At 42.6% G+C, this 17,134-nt stretch overlaps 1 protein-coding gene across 7 annotated transcripts in view; it reads left to right on the top strand.

Moving 5' to 3' along the window:
* Positions 1 to 17,134, top strand: part of PLEKHG1 (pleckstrin homology and RhoGEF domain containing G1) — a 251,673-nt gene that overhangs the window by 199,700 nt on the left and 34,839 nt on the right. For all 7 annotated transcript variants that reach the window (XM_044924102.2, XM_044924103.2, XM_044924099.2 and 4 more), the window contains 4 exons: positions 5,296 to 5,342; positions 9,581 to 9,731; positions 14,193 to 14,324; positions 16,868 to 17,050. In XM_044924102.2, coding sequence (XP_044780037.1) covers positions 5,296 to 5,342; positions 9,581 to 9,731; positions 14,193 to 14,324; positions 16,868 to 17,050 — 513 coding nt within the window. The remainder of the gene's footprint in view (positions 1 to 5,295; positions 5,343 to 9,580; positions 9,732 to 14,192; positions 14,325 to 16,867; positions 17,051 to 17,134) is intronic.

Raw genomic sequence — 17,134 nt, 5'->3', positions numbered from 1 at the left:
ATGGCAACCCACTCCAGTATTCTTGCCTGCAGAATCCCATGGACAGAGGAGCCCGGTGGGCTATAGTCCATGGGGTCACAAAGAGTCAGACATGACTGAATGACTTAGCATGCACACACACAAATCAGTGTCTCCTTACAGAGTAAGCCTTTCTCAGTAGTGTCCTGTGAAAACTGCTCAGTCATCAGTGTGTGTGTGTGTGTGTGTGTGTGAAAAGTAGAGGGAGGGAGAAAGATGGAGTGGGGAGATATTAACATTATGGCAGAAGAAACCCTAAAGTCATACAGATTTCCTATTCTCTGATTATTCATTCAGGAAACGTTCAAACACCCTTTGTGTTCAGTTGGCCCTGATGGCTATATTTTGGTTCTTTCATAATTAAATGTCTTATTTTGACATCATCACTAACTGCAACTTGAAAGTGTTAAACAACCAGAAAAAGATATCTGGTTTTATATAATTTTCTCTCATTGCCTTCTTTCTCCCTAAATACTTCTGAAAAGGATTTGAGTGCATATATCATAAGAAATAGTTATTCAGGGATTAACTAAGTAGGAGTTATTGACTTTTGTGTAAAGCCATTATTTAACTGTCCACAGGGCTTATAAATTCAAGATCAAATATACATTTGGTTCTATATTAAGAATATATAAGTGATTTAAATTGAAACTGCCTAATTTAAGACAGAAGCAGAGCCATGATGTCACAGAATGCCCCAAAACTCAGTTGTGCAGAGAAGCCTTGAGGTATTTTTAGGGTAGCTCATGTAGATGATGTAATTTAGAATGTTTCTATTGAGGCCATTGTGTTTGGTATTTCATATGATGCTAAGTTTAAGGAAATCAGCCAAATAGCTGTTCAACCCCATACTGAGTGGGGCAGGAGGCAGGAATAAAGCAAGTAAGTGTGACAGTGTGAGTACACCCAGAGAAGGGCTCCAGGGGCTTCCCCGGTGGTCCAGTGGTTAAGACTCTGCACTCTGTGCTTCCACGGCGGGGGAATACAACTCAATCCCAGACCAAAGGATAGAGAGAGAGGGGGACACTCCAGTCTGATGTTAATTTCCTGGAAGACCTTGGGCAAGTCACTATGCCTGTCTTATCCCTGGGGAAAGTGGAACATTCCAGTGCCTTCAGGAGCTAAGCTGATGAACACAGTGCATGAACGGGCCCAGGCAGAGGCCAGAGCGTCAAGGTACTTATGTCTTGGGGACAGAAGTGTTATATGAAACTGTAGGCCTAGGGCCTGTGGATCTAATACTTTTTTAAGAGAAGCCAGAAATCGAAAAATTTTTATCTTCTAATTTTTAGAATTTGGCAACTTAGTCTTTTTTTAATATTATGCTTAAAACTTTGGCAGCATACTATGTTGGCAAGGCCATGGGGAAACAGACACTCCTTTAATTGTGGGAAAACAAAGTAGACCCTGTGGAGGGGAATTTGGCTATGTCTAGGAAAAGTACATCTGAATTCACCCTTCATTCCAGCAATCCTACTTCCAGAAATCTATTTTAAAGATATAGTGACAAAATCTCAACAAAGGTGATGTTATACTTTGTAGTACTAATTGTTACAATTTATAAATCTATATAAGGTACATGCCTACATGTGTGTGTGCTCAATTGTGTCTCACTCTTTGCGACCCCATGGCCTGTAGCCCACCAGGCTGCTCTGTCAATGGGATTTTTCAGGCAAGAATACTGGAGTGGGTCGCCATTTCCTTCTCCAGGCGACCTTCCTGACCCAGGGTCAAACCTGCATCTCCTGCATTGGCAGGCGGATTCTTTACCGCTGAGCCACCTATAGAAATATGCAATACATGGAAACAGCCCAAATGTTCATGAACAAAACCTGGTTGAATAAACTATGGCATATCCACATAATGGAGTAGTACAAAGCAGTAAAAGCAAATAAAGAATATTGCTATATACTCCTAGAAAGGGGATGGGGTGGGGAGTCTAGCACTGTGGTTCTCAGAGTGTGGTCTCTGGACCACATCATATAGGAACTGGTTAGAAAGCAGATTCTCAGGCCCTACCCAGACCTACCAAATCAGAAACTCTGGGGGGTGCAACCCAATAATCTGTGTTTTAATAAGCCCTCAAGGTAATTCTAATGCTCAAGTTTGAGAATCACTGACATAACTTGCTTTTATTTATCTAGAAATGGGGAAGGTTATACTTATATTTCAATGTGTATGTTTAAAAAAAATTTAAAAAGATAAACTGTAAGATTAGAAGTTGGTTCCTGAGGGAAAAGACAGGGAATGGACTAGAATGAGAAAGCATAGAAGCCAGACTTCTCTAAGTGTGCATTTCTTTGGAGAGTTGACTTTGAAACCATGTATTTATTTTACTTAATTATAAGACAAAGTTAAAGTTTAAAACAGCCTTCAAAAAATGAAAGCAGATTGAAACAATGAATCTAACTGTGAATCCAGTTTGTAGCCTGACCAGGCAGAGGAAATGCCAATCAATTAAAAAATATGCTATGGGCAAAATACAGCAAATACATCCTTAACTGTTTTCAGTAATTATATCATATATGATGGTTTCAGTATTGTTATTCCAAAATTGTGTATATTGTGGGATAAAGCAAATGAATATTCACAGTTGTGTCATTGAGAACTGGAATTGGCAAGAGAAAGAAAATACAGATTAAGAATGAGGCTAATTAGAAACACTCTAGTCCTGAATCTGAATTGCAAGAATTAGCATGAACGAAGCATGTGTTTTTGGAGAAGGCAATGGCACCCCTCTCCAGTACTCTTGCCTGGAAAATCTCATGGACGGAGGAACCTGGTAGGCTGCGGTCCATGGGGTCGCTAAGAGTCAGACACGACTGAATGACTTCACTTTCACTTTTCACTTTCATGCATTGGAGAAGGAAATGACAACCCACTCCAGTATTCTTGCCTGGAGAATCCCAGGGATGGGGGAGCCTGGTGGGCTGCCGTCTACGGGGTCGTACAGAATCAGACACAACTGAAGTGACTTAGCAGCAGCGGCAGCAGCAAGCATGTGTTTTAGCTTTAGAAACACCCTATTTCTAGCTCTGTCCACTGAGAAGGCCTAGAAATAATAATTAACCTGGTAGCAAGAGCATCACTAACGCTCAGATTGTGGTTTCCACATACTGTTGCCTACGTGAAGGAATCCGGGCTCCGTGGAGAACAAGTGTGGGAGGGAAATGTGCAAGAGGATCTGAAACATCTTGTCAGCCCAGAAAGCAAGGAGCTACTGGAGGCTGTAAGTCAGGTCACAGATACTCAAGAAGAGGCTCCTATTGGCCAAAGATGGGATCGTTTGAGCAGCAATAAAAAGATAGCTAACTAAAAACAACTGAAAGTCATGAAATATGTTTATATTCATGAAATCCACAGTGATGTTAAAAAACTCAAGTCCTTTACAGGATGTTAGAGCGCTGATGCATTATTTTGAAAATTAAGGAAAGGAATCAAGCATTTATTTATCCTGTCTTTCCCATACAAACCACAAACTGCCGGGTAACTAATCTAAGGCAGTTCCTTTCCTGGAAAAAAATCTGGCTAATAAATGAAGAAAGAATAGTGGAATTGGAAATATCACCATTTTGCAGCCCTTCATGAATTAAAAGACCTAAGCAGTAATTACCAATGATTATTAACATCATAGAAAGAAACAACCAGCTCCTATGCCTCTCAATTTAAGCACAATCCAGTCTATGATGTACTTGGGCCAAATTATGGAACCTAAATCCAGTCAAGCCTCTTCTAAACCACAAGGAGCGTGGAAGACAGAGGGAGACTGCAGGAGACCGCAGGACAAATCATCTGGCTCCTTCAACTTAATTGCAGGGGGGAAATAAGGGGGAATTTATAGATTAGAAGGGACTTAGATATCAATATCAAGTTGCTGTGTGTGGATGTTGTTTGGAATATAGAACAAACAGCAAACTATAATTTTTAAAAAGAAAAGAAAAAATAGGAATAGTGATAATGAACCCTCGTGATATTATGGAATTATTTATTTACATTTTATTGAAGTAAAGTTGGTTTATAATGTGTTTAATTTCTGCTATATGGCAAAGTGACTCAGTTTTTTTATACATATATATATATGTATTTCTTTCCATATTCTTTTCCATTATGGTTCATCACAGGATACTGAATATAGTCCCCTATGCTACACAGTAGATATGTACTACTATATATATTGCTGTTCATCCATCCTATATGTATAATAGTTTGCATCTGCTAATCCCAACCTCCCAGTCCTTCCCATGGAATTATTTAAAGATGATAATAGCATTGTGGTGATGTTTCCTTTTAAAGTCCTCATGTTAAAGATATATACTAAAGCATTTACAAGTAAGTGAAATGATATTATGTCTAGAATTTGTTGATAAGGGAACCTGGAATCAATTTGTTGATAAGGGAACCATAGCAAAAGGCAAGAAGCCCCCATTAGTTAGCCAAACATTTAATGCGTTTGAGGCATTGCTGCTGTGCTAGATGTACAGATGAGTAGACTTGGATCCTGCTCTCAAATAATTTTCAGCTTCATAGGAGAGAGGGGCATTCATTAGTTCAAAAAACATTATGTGCCAGGCAAGCACACTATGGCCCCTCTCCTGCAGGAACTCACAGTGTAGAGTGGCAGACAGATGCACAAAAAATGTCATGCTCATTTGGCAAATGCTGTGAGATCAGTTGGTACTGAGTGTTGTGGGACCCCAAAGTAGGAGCAATTGGCTCAGTCCAAGAACTCAAGAAGTCCCCTGAAAGGAAATAAAGCCTCAGTTCAATGTCAAAAGGTGTCTAGTGGCTGTCCAGTGAAAAAGGTGGGAGAGACCGTGGGCAGAGGAAGCTGCACACACAGGGCTTGAAAGTATTCCCTTGCACATACTTCCAGCATGTTCTGACCACATAATATTTAATTATCTGCTTATATTTCTCTCTCACCCTGCAAATGCCCCAGAGGACCATGAACACCTAGTAACAAAAACCCTGTTGTCTTCCTCTTCCTATTTGCCTTCAGATTCATCTAACATAGCAGATGCTCAATAAGTATTTAATGATCTCAAATGAGTCCAAGTGCATGTGGATTCTAGGTATAAACGAACGTAGCTAAAATGGCATGAATGATTGCCACAGGGACTCAGAAGACAGGCCAAGATGGTTAGAGAAACAACTTTTAAAACAACACCCTTTAAAGGATGAATGATATATCTTTTGTTTTTCATTGAATGTTCATGGCTCTACTTTTTTTTTTTTTTTTTTTTTTTAGCCTATTACATCTCTTTTGTTTCCTTGCAGAGTGAAGAGTTCCACATTTATACCCAGTATTGCACGAACTATCCAAGGTACGCCTGGTGAATGTGTAGGAATACTTTTGCTTACCTTCATGTTGCTTGAAGTTGGTCAACGCGGTATATGTCATCAGTGGGTACTATGTGCCTGGCGCTGTGCAGAATACTGTGGGAAAACTGCAGAAATGCCGAGAACGGATCACAGGGGTATCCTGATACTGATCCATTCAGGCCTAGGGACTACCCAGCAGAGCCTGTACAGGGGAACATTGTGAATGACCTTGAAGGAGGCCAAAATGATTGTTAGGTGTCCTCCACTGGACTCCTAGAAGTGTTTGGCTAGAAGAAGGCTTATCTATTAACCCTTTTGTATGTGTGCTGTGTTTTTAAGAATGTGGGATGCCCTGCTAATGAGTTTATATAATCCATCTGGGGATAAAATAGGTTATATTTTTGCTATGTAAGTTTTAGAAGCTATGCAAGTTTTATGGAGCTCAGAGAAGGGAATGATCATGATAAGCTTCCTACCTGGACCATCAATTTAGATTCACTTACACCAGAGGTGCTGGCAGGAGGGCCGTTGAAGGAGCAGCCTCAGTGATCATTCAGTAAGGGAATCAGGTCTAAGACCATGACTCACTCTGCTGGAAATATTTTTTTCTGCAAAAGACATTTATTGAGCACTTAGTAATTTCAAGTGCTGCTCTTGATGCTATAAATACAAAATGTGGTTGAATTTCGTTTTCCCAGCAATCTAGAGATGTTAAGGGATTAAAGAAAAGCAGAACATACAGACAGCACAGGGCCTGGCCCTGATAAGTCCTCCAGAAGTGCTTGTTCATCACCATCCCTGCCCCATCCCCACTGTATGGATGAAATCATCGAGCCTCCAGTAGGTTTATTGAATTTACAGGAGTCACACAGCTGACAAGTGAGCGAACCAGCTGAGATTCAAACCAAGGTTGGTCTGGCCTCAGACCTCATGCTGCTACATCCTTGTAGAATTTCTGAAGCTTTGTGATTCCCTCTGCCCCGTACCTTTCTACTGTCTGTCTGCCCATGACTAGCAGGACTAGCATTGTTATGTTAGGCATGAACCAGGAAGAGAGCTCAGGGAACTTTTATCTACTCTGTAGCCAGTCTTGGTATGGATATGTCCTTAAGGATAAAGCAGGTGCTGGGGTCCACCTCGAAGAGAAGCCAGCAGGCTGAGCCCCTCATGCCACTGTGGTCAGGAAGAACAAGTGGGTCATTCCTGCCTGGGGGTGGCCCTAGAAAGCCAGTGTGGATTAAAGGATGTGAAGCCAGAGGCTTGGGCTTACCAGTGGCAAAACTCTTTCCATTGGAGTAAATACTGGTCTGCATATCGTGCTGTGGTGATTTATTTGGTTGGTGGCCAGGTATGTTTTTCCCAGGTTTCTCTGAAAACAAAATAAAACCCCACATGCATATTAGTACATTTATCCTTCTTCTTATCTGTAGACCCACCCACACTTTACACAGTTTCAGTTACACAATGCTCTCCTAAAACATTTGTTGCCACCTCTCTGCTAAAGATAATCAGGAAATTGTAGGATGCCCCAACTAAATCCGTGGTTCTTATGCCAAAAGCCAGCATTATACCACACCTTGATGCAGAGAAATCACAGAATCAGGCCTCAACTTCTCCATAGACCTTCCTCCTGAGAGAAATGGAAAACCTTTCCAACTCTGAAGAAGCAGCAGAGCCCTGGACCCAGTTATCGGGAGCCAGATGCTAGAGTGGCTTGTGTGGAGGATTATGTCTGTGTAAATTTCATTATAAACATGTCATTTGAAGAAATATCTTCTGAATATTTAGTTTTGGAGGTTTATATTAAGAAGATTTTTCTAACTTCGTAATAAGAATGGAGAGTGCAGAATGAAAGCAACTTTTATAAACTTGGCTGCTTCAGGGTCGGGGACAGTCATTTGTGCAAGGACATTTTTGAGGGCCTGTCCTTCATGGAGCACAAGTCCACATTCAGTGTACACTGGCAGGAGATAGGAACTAATATCCCTTGCCTTCAAGCAGTTCATTTTCTTTTGAGGGTCAGAACTGAACCAAATGCAATAGTGAAACTGCCATCAGGAAAGATCAAATCAGTGAATATAAGTCAACGCAGAACCACCTCAGTCATGTGTAACAGAGGCTAAAAATGCATGAGACAAAGGAGGAGAAGTCAGGACAGTTTCCTGGAGGAAGTGTTTTGTATTTGGGGTCTGACTTTAAAGAAGGAAAGAAACATGTTAGCAGGAGGATGCTCCGAGGCCCTCTCAGTGAAGTGGTACATCTGAGTCTTGCCCAGTTGTGTGGTTTTCATGTTCATAGGAAAAGATTTTCTCTCGTCCCCCTCCTAACCATTTGCTCTCTGAGGCCCAAGCTTTCCCTCCCCTCCCCCATCTTCACAAGCCGTGAGCGCCAGGTGTTTCAGCCCATCTGACAACGTGTCTTCCCCCTTTGGACCTGGGCCGGTGATATTAAGTGTCTCCTGCACGCCTTGACAGATGTCCTTCTTCATAGCAGTCACGCCCCGGTGACTTCCCTGGGAAGAGGCTCAAGCCCTCCCTCTTGTCCCCAGGGAGAGGGCCAGACCTGCTCAGGTCACTGTCCTCGAATGTCCCCCCGTGGCCTCAATCTGGAGTTCAGTGTGCTTAGCATCTCCTGCAGGTGTCTTATCCTTGTGCAAGAACTCAAGACTTCAGAGGGTTAGCCAGCCAGTGGGCAGCTGATTCTGACTCTAAAGAGCCTTAGAAAAGTCCCTGGGTTCCATGGTAAAGAATTGTTTTGAAATCTGGACTTGAAGGGAAAAATAAATCTATTTGAACAGATATTTCTCCAAGCAGTCAGACACAAAAGGGATTCTGATCACTTCGTCAGGAGACCACCGTCCATGTCAGTTCCTTCCAAGGAGTTTTATTTTGTTGTTTGGCTCCAATTTTCTGAATTAATTCTGAAAACCTATTAAGACTTGGGGAGGAAGGAGCTGAAATACTTCCATCTGCTTCTAACTTATGAGACCATAAGATTTTACTTTACATGTGTGTGTGACCTCACAAGACCACCAACTTCATGTATAAGATGTGAGTGTTGTTTCAGCCATCTCTCTAGGATGTTTGGAGGCCATACTTCTTGCCTTTGGAGTAGAGAAGGAATCCTGAGCCATTTTTCTAATACACTCTGTAAAGCACGGTCCTGGAGGACCAAGGTTAACTAGCTGTTTCAAAAACTGAATTTAGAATGAGGAGAGAGATACCTGGAGGTGGACAGAAAGGTCTGTTCAGAGATTCTCAAAGGGAAGTTCCCTGGGGGACGAGGTCTCCAAAGACCTGCATGTAACATCACACACATTGTGCACTTACACAAACACAACCAGCAAAGCAGGTGACAAATATCTGGCATGGGGCTGGGTCTGCTGGAAAGAAGCCACTCCTTTTTCTTAGTACAGTGGTGACCTCTCCTTGCAGTGTAGCTTGTGAAAACTGAATGCAGATGTGAAGTTGAACAATGAACAAAGATGCTCATGTGTGTGTGCTCAGTCGCTCCAGCTCTTTGCAACCCTGTGGACTGTAGCCCACCAGACTCCTCTGCCTATGGAATTTTCTAGGCAAGAATACCAGAGTGAATTGCCATTTCCTATTCCAGGGGATCTTCTCGACCCAGGGCTCAGACCCGTGCCTTTTGTGTTTCCTATATTGGCAGGCAGATCCTTTAAATTGGGGTACCATCCAATTCAAATCCCCTGTGGCAAGTCCTATGTCCTGATAGGGGCTTCATCCCCTGAAGGACAGAGCTGGCAGCATAGATGCCATGGTCCATGTTTCAGCACCCTCTTATAGTGTCTTTTTCTAATTCACCTAATAAAGGTGAATCGGGACCAGATTCACCCAATTCAACCAGAGGGACACCTTTTCCTCACCTGCCCAGAGGCCTTCTAGTCTACCTATTGCTCTATTACCGCTTTATCTGCTTTAAAGCCTTGATACTTACTCTGGCATTTAAAGGACTTGCCTGGTGGCTCAGATGGTAAAGAATCCACCTCCAATGCAGGAGACCTAGGTTCGATCCCTGAGTCAGGAAGATCGCCCAAATGAGAGAATGGCAACCCACGCCAGTATTCTTGCCTGGAGAATTCCATGGACAGACGGGCTACAGTCCATGGGGTCACCAAGTTGGACATGACTGAGCAACTAACATTTTCACTTTCACTGGGATTTAAAACTTGAATATCTATGTTAAGAGTTACAATTTTGATTTTAAAATATTCTTACAGATCTGTGGCCGTGCTAACAGAGTGTATGAGGAACAAGATGCTGGCCAAATTCTTCAGGGAACGGCAGGAAACTTTGAAACATTCACTGCCTCTGGGGTCCTATCTCTTGAAGCCAGTTCAGCGGATTCTCAAGTATCATCTCCTTTTGCATGTAAGTTTCTGCCTGCACTGGAAGGACTTTCTAGAAGCTAAGGGTTTTATGTGTGTATATTAAGTTTAGGAGAAAAAAAAATCAAAAGTGGCTGTGGACATATGGAAACGTTTTCCACACTCATACTTTACAACTGACTAATCTGCTTTGAGGAATTAGAGATATTTATATGGTAGGCCTGCAGCCTCATTGATAACAGCCAAGTAGAAAGATTCATTTTATCTCTAATGGTGAAAGGGCTTACAAGTCCTTCACTCCAGGCAGTGACAGTTTCAACCAAGGAGCTGTCTTCTTAATGAACAACAGATTTTTTTATGCATGTTTTATTTTACTTCCATGAGCCCGGATTCGGTAGGCAGTTGGGAGTAAGAGCTGTTTGTCATAGATTGGCTTTCGTAGGAGCAAAGAGAAAGGCCTGAAAGGAGAGAAGACAGATGAGCAGTGTGATAAATGTCTTTGAGCTGGGCTTCACCTCACTTTGGGTTCTGTTCTCTTTATATCATTTCCCATTATTTGTACAAAATTTAAGGAGGCTTTAGAAACAAAAGTAGACATAGTTCTCATACATTCTTGTTTCTTATCCTCTAAGGAAGCTGATAAAAATGGAAAATAGTGTTCTCTAAAGTAATTTCATTCTGTAAGGAGGGTGAATTGCCTTGGCGATTTGACAAAGACAGGATAGCCAAGTGGTTAGGTTAGGAGCAGGGCTGTGGTCAAGATACTACCTGGGTTCCAGTCCTGTGCATTTCCCACATTCATGGTGCCTCACAGGCAGTCAATACAGAAAAACTGTTATTTTTATTTTGTTGCTTTAATTTACTTTATTAATTGGAGTATAATTGCTTTCAATGGGGCTTCCCTGATGGTTCAGACAGTAAAGAATCTGCCTACAATACAGGAGAACCCAGGTTTGATCCCTGGGTTGGGAAGATCCTCTGGAGAAGAGAATGGCTACCCACTCCAGTATTCTTGCCTGGAGAGTCCCATGGACAGAAGAGCCTGGAGGGCTGCAGTGTTGTGTTAGTTTCTGGTGTACAGCAAAGTGAATCAGCCACATGTTTGCATATATCCATCCCCTTCCCTCTTGAGCCTTCCTCCCACACCCCTACTTTATTATTTTTAATGCTACATTAAAAATCTTTTCATAAAAGATTTAAATCCAGAGTTCCTATCTATATCAACATGCCTTCAGTATACATATATCTCTTTTTAAATGATTCCAGGTTTCTAACTTGGTTAAGCATTCCAAGGTTGCCCAGTTCACACACATTTAAAACTGCAAGCACTCTTTATTGTCCATCTTTACCAGAAATTTCTCAGCTTTGTCTGTTTGCCTGTGTGGCCCATCTTGGGAGAGTCTTATGTCCTATGAAACCACATTGTGGATATTACTTTAGTTGTTTGATTGGCTTTAATGACCCCTAAATTTAGTGGGATTAATTTACTAAATCAGTGCCAAATAATTCTTTAAAAAATACTCACTTTCCCACGATAGATCTTTGCTGGACTCTGCTAATATGGTATAGACTGTAGCCTGCAAGGCTCCTCTGTCCATGGAATTCTGCAGGCAAGAATACTGGAGTGGGCTGCCGTTCCCTTCTCCAGGGGATCTTCCTGACCCAGGGATCGAACCTGGGTCTCCTGCATCACAGGCAGATTCTTTACCATCTGAGCCACCAGGGAAGCCCATCTGAGTCCAGCGTGTCCCAATAATATCTACCTAACGGCTTTCTAGACAGTAAGTCAATTAAAAGTTTCAGATCTCTGTCACTTAAACAAGACTCCACTCGAGATTCTTACAAAGAGTTAACTGCTAGGAAGAACAGCCCTCACCCTCTAAATTAAAAGCTGGGATATTAGTACATGCGGCTATAACAAAATGCCATAGCCTGGGTGACTTGGACAGCAAACATTTATTTCTCATAGTTTTGGAGGTTGAAAGCCAAAGATAAGGGGGCAAGCATGGCTGAGTTCTCATTTGCAGACTGCCTTCTCCTCTTCGTTTCCTCGCATGGTAGAAAGAGGCAAGACTGCTCTCTGGAGTCTCTATTATGAGAGCACTAACCCCATTTACAATGGCACTACCCTCATGGCCTCTTGTTTGGTCGCTAAGTCCTATTCAATTCTCTGCAGTCCCATGGACTGCAGCATGCCAGGCTCCTCTGTCCTCTACTGTCTCCCGGAGTTTGCTCAAATTCATGTCCATTGGATTAGTGATGCCATCTAACCATCTCATCCTCTGCCACCCCTTTCTCCTTTTCCTTCAGTCTTTCCCAGCATCAGGGTCTTTTCCAATGAGTCGACTCTTCGCATGAGGTAGCCAAAGTATTGGCACTTCAGCATCAGTCCTTCCAATGAACATACAGTTGATTTCCTTTAGAATTGACTGGTTTAATCTCTTTTCTGTCCAAGGGACTCTCAAGAGTCTTCACCAGCACCACAATTCAAAAGCATCAATCCTTTGGTGCTCAGCCTTCTTTATGGTCCAACTCTCACATCCGTACATGACTACTGGAAAAACCATAACCTTGACTATACGGACCTTTGTCAGCAAAGGGATGAATCTGCTTTTTACTATACTGTCTAGGTTTGTCATAGCTTTCCTTCCAAGAAGCAAGCTTCTTTTAATTTCATGGCTGCAGTCACCGTTTGCATGGCCTAGTCACCTCCAAAAGCCCCATCCTAATCCCAGCACATTAAAGGAAAGGATTTCAACATACTAATTTGTGAAAGATACAACCACTCAGTCTGTACAGTTAAGAAAAAGGGAAGAACAGTGGTTAGATGAATTTAAAACTAACTTCTGGTTTCCTGGAGTATTTTTGCTTTCATACTTGGTTTAGAGTGTTCCTTCTGTGTCTTTCACATCACTTCAAAGTTGTATAGTCACCTGTGAAGATCCCCACAGGAATACACTCTGTACTTCTGAGTCTGTTTATGATCAACAGAAGTGCCTCTCAGGCTAAAAGAAGAAATGATTATTTTTTGAAGTTTGCTCTTGATCTTGCTGCTGCTGCTGCTGCTAAGTCGCTTCAGTCGTGGCTGACTCTATGCGACCCCATAGACGGCAGCCCACCAGGTTCCCCTCTCCCTGGGATTCTCCAGGCAAGAACACTGGAGTGGGTTGCCATTTCCTTCTCCAGTGCATGAAAGTGAAAAGTGAAAATGAAGTCACTCAGTCGTGTCGGACTCTTAGCGACCCCATGGACTGCAGCCTACCAGGCTCCTCCTCCCATGGGATTTTCCAGGCAAGAGTACTGGAGTGGGGTGCTGCTCTTGATCTTACCTGGGAGTTATTAGTGATATGGTTTCATAGGACCTTTCTAACAGCTGAGTCTGAGTGTAGACAGAAAATGTAAATTCCTTGCCAGTTTCTAGCTGGATGGAAAGTTTGAGGATTCAGTAAAAGTGAACAAAGTGACTATAAAACAATGGAATTTTCATAATTTATACCATAAGATTTAACCTCCACCCTTGAGCTTAACATGTGTGCATGATAAGTATCATAGGAACAATCTAATTGATCATAATATCTTCTTACTGTTTTATATATTTACATTGGAATTTAGATACCTACAATGTATTGCTGCTCTTTTAACAAGATACAGCTTCAATTAAATAAGCATTTATTTACCACCTAGCTCTCTGGTGGGCACTGTTGAGAAGATAAAGGATTAAAGGGACTATGCAATAGTCCGTATCCTTAGACTCACGGAAGTCTAGGGACACGTGTCTTGTGTACTTGAAAGAACTGGAATAGAACCCTGTCCCTTTCTCATCTGCCTGGGATTGTGGAATTCCAGTGCTTAGCTAAGTGCTGGTGTTACATTCTTCTGAGCATCAGAGAGTGAATACTTGAACTATAAGCTCTCTCTCAACACTCAGAAGGAGTATCTTTAGTGAATTTCATTTGGGCTTTAAAGCATTGACTACATGAAAATACACTTTCTACATAGGTTTTTTTTTTTAAACATAATGTCCACTATTTCTTCTTTAGTTTGTTGTGTACTAAGCCCTATGTGTGATGTTTTGCTTCCTCTGGGAGAAAAAAAAAAAAAATCAGTATATTTTCTGTATTTTAAGAGAGAGAACTATATACATTGGCCCCCAGGAATTTCAGAAATCTCCAACTGCAGTATCAACTCTCCTATCTCCTACAATCACCCTGATGTCTCTGTGAGACTTAATGGCCTATATACTTGTTTCATCATCCTTGTCAAATTCCTCCTTGTAAAATTCTAATCAACTTTCCTAACTCTATTTTTATTCATTCTTATCATTTCTTTGCAGGTTTTTCTGGTAGTTATCTCAAGATCTTAAGGAAAGATAGTAGTGTGTAAATAAATAAGCAAAAATAAAATGAGAAACTCATCATAGAAGTACCATTTGTTTCAGTGAATATATGGGGAAAAAATGAAAATAATTAGAGTGGTTTTTGTTGTTTGTTTGTTTGTGTTTTAGGAAATAGAAAATCACCTTGACAAGGACACAGAGGGCTACGATGTGGTGCTTGATGCCATAGACACGATGCAGAGAGTGGCCTGGCACATCAACGACATGAAGCGGAAGCATGAACACGCTGTCCGCCTGCAGGTGAGGCCTCAGCATGGCAGTGTCTGGTGAGGCCATGGGCCTATTGCTTGTTACCGTTTCCCAAATCAGATGTTAAGTCTGCTCAGTGTTGCAGGTCACCCAGGGTCTTCATCATAGATCTCGCGAAGAAAGATCAGGACAAAATAAAAGATTAGGCCATCAATAATAGTGATCATTGTTGAATGTAGTTATTATGACTCAGGGAACTCAAACTGGGGCTCTGTGACAACCTCGAGGGGTGGGATGGAGTGGGAGGTGGGAGGGAGGTTCAAGAGGGAGGGGACATATGTACACCTATGGCTAATTCATGTTGATGTATGGCAGAAACCAACATAATATTGCAAAGTTGGTATCCTTCAATTAAAAATAAATAAATCTCTGGGTCAGGAAGATCCCCTGGAGAATGGAATGGCAACCCACTCCAGTATTCTTGCCTGGAGAATTCCATGGACAGTGGAGCCTGACAGGCTACAGTCCATGCGGTCGCAAAGAGTCAGACACGACTGAGTGTCCAAAATGTGTAAAAGGGTTTTAAGCCTCTGTTCCTCTGTCACTAGTTCACGCAAAGTCATGAGATGGTGAACATGTGGTGGTGGGGCAGGGGACTCAGGAAGGAGGACCAAGTCCAGAACCAGGTCCTCAGCAGCTTTCCTGGGGAGGGGAATGTCACTGCAGCATTTTAGACCCCTCACTTTTAAAATAAGACACGTTTGCTAATGTCCCTTCCATCATCACCGTATTTAGCTCTAAATTCCTGGGAACTTTGGATGGATGCTAAGTCAGTGACCATGCCCTAGGCACCTTAGAAGATGCGCTATTTAAAAACTGAAGGTCGTGTGTGCTCAGAGACTAGGCTGAGGCTCTTGGTTGTCCCCGGAGTAAAAGAAAAGCCCAGTGTGACTCCATGCTATGCAGAGCACCTGCATTCAGCTTGGGAGGGGAGAAAACCATGTCCTTTGGCCCATACATTCGGGTTTCATCTACATGCAGCCAGAGGGTAGTAATTGACTGTCAAAAATCAAAGGAAGAGGACATTCTAATCTTCCAGGCCATATCTGCTTAGTGTAAGCAATAATAAAGGTTTTAATGCTTCATCATTGAAGTGTTCTGTAGACATAATGTCAGACATAATGTCAGCTAGATATTCAGAAATGGCTCAGTGACTGTTTTTTCATAGCTTAGGAGTCTATCTGGCAGTCTGAAGACTCCACTAAATCAGTCTCTGGCTCTGAATCACCTCCATTTGTACCTTCAACTTGGAGAAGGAAATGGCAACCCACTCCAGTGTTCTTGCCTGGAGAATCCCAGGGACGGGGGAGCTTGGTGGGCTGCAGTTTATGGGGTCGCACAGAGTCGGACATGACTGAAGTGACTTAGCAGCAGCAGTACCTTCAACTTAAGAATTTTTGAGTGGTTTTGTGGGCTGCTTAATTCAGTGCTGTTTTTGAATATTTTCATTTTTCCAAAATAATAAAATCCATTTTCTTTAAAAAGTTAATATGGACATACAATATATCCCAAAGAAACTTCAAAGGCAGGTTATCCATTTTTATTTATCAAGTTCCATTAAAAATGCAATGGGGGACTTCCCTGGTGGTCCAGTGGTTAAGAATCTGCCTTCCAATGCAGGGAACGTGAGTTCAATCCCTGACCAGGGAACTAAGATCCCACATGCTAAGGGGCAACTAAGCCCACACACAGAAACTACTGAACCCGTGAGTCACAACTAAGATCCAAACAGCCAAAAAACAAAAACAAAAAACACACTGGTGAAGAAATGTTCATTTCCTTTCCCCCAATGAATGGGATTAATGTCAGAAAGTTTCTGAGAAGATGTATCTTGTGTAATCTTCTACCAGTTTTGATTATGGGTTACTTGTATGTGGTGTGACTTCAATTTCTGGAAGAAGGTTTTTAGGTCAGTAGCTCTGAAGGTTTTTGTCCAAAAGATAAGGGATGAGCATATCTTGGGAACATGGTGAGAAGGTCACACACTGGCAGCCTCTGTTCCTGGCTTTTGAAAGACAACCTCACTGCCTTAGTAGAGGGATTGTTGCAAGAGGGGAAGAAGTAATTAGCAACTTGTCAAATAACACCTTGGTTAAGTTTTATTAAGCCTAAGAGATACCAGCCCTAAATGCAGATTTATGTCGTGGACATCAGACACCATCAGACACCACTCAGAACCCTGAGACCCTGCTGCAGGTATTTGGACCCCATTCCTGAGGCTCGGTAGGCTTTCCAGGTGGCGCTAGTGGTAAAGAACCCACCTCCCAAAGCCTGAAACAAGAGGTGCTTTCGACCTCTGGGTCGGGAAGATCCTTGGAGGAAGGCATGGCAACCCACTCCAGTATTCTTGCCTGGAGAATCCTATGGACAGAGGAACCTGGCAGGCTACCATCCATAGGGTTGTAGAGAGTCGGACTCAATTGAAGGAACTCAGCACGCATGCACCCATCAAAGCTCAACAAACAGGCCCCTGTGTCCTCCCCGCTTTGCCCTCCCACCTCCTGTTTAATCACAGGGAACGTTCACTCTTTCAGGAGATACAGAGTTTGCTCACCAACTGGAAGGGGCCAGACCTGACCAGCTACGGGGAGCTAGTGCTCGAAGGGACCTTCCGCCTCCAGCGGGCCAAGAATGAGCGGACACTCTTCCTCTTTGACAAGCTGCTGCTCATCACCAAGAAGAGAGATGACACGTTTACATACAAAGCCCACATCCTGGTAGGTCTGAGTGGGTGTCCCGGGTGGGGACTGGGGGTGCTGGTTCCGCTCCCTTGCAAGCCTGCCTCACCCTCTCTGCTTGCC

This window comes from Bubalus bubalis, chromosome 10 (genome assembly GCF_019923935.1).
Source record: "Bubalus bubalis isolate 160015118507 breed Murrah chromosome 10, NDDB_SH_1, whole genome shotgun sequence".
NCBI classification, from domain to species: Eukaryota; Metazoa; Chordata; class Mammalia; order Artiodactyla; family Bovidae; genus Bubalus; species Bubalus bubalis.
This window is presented reverse-complemented; position numbering and strand designations above follow the sequence as displayed.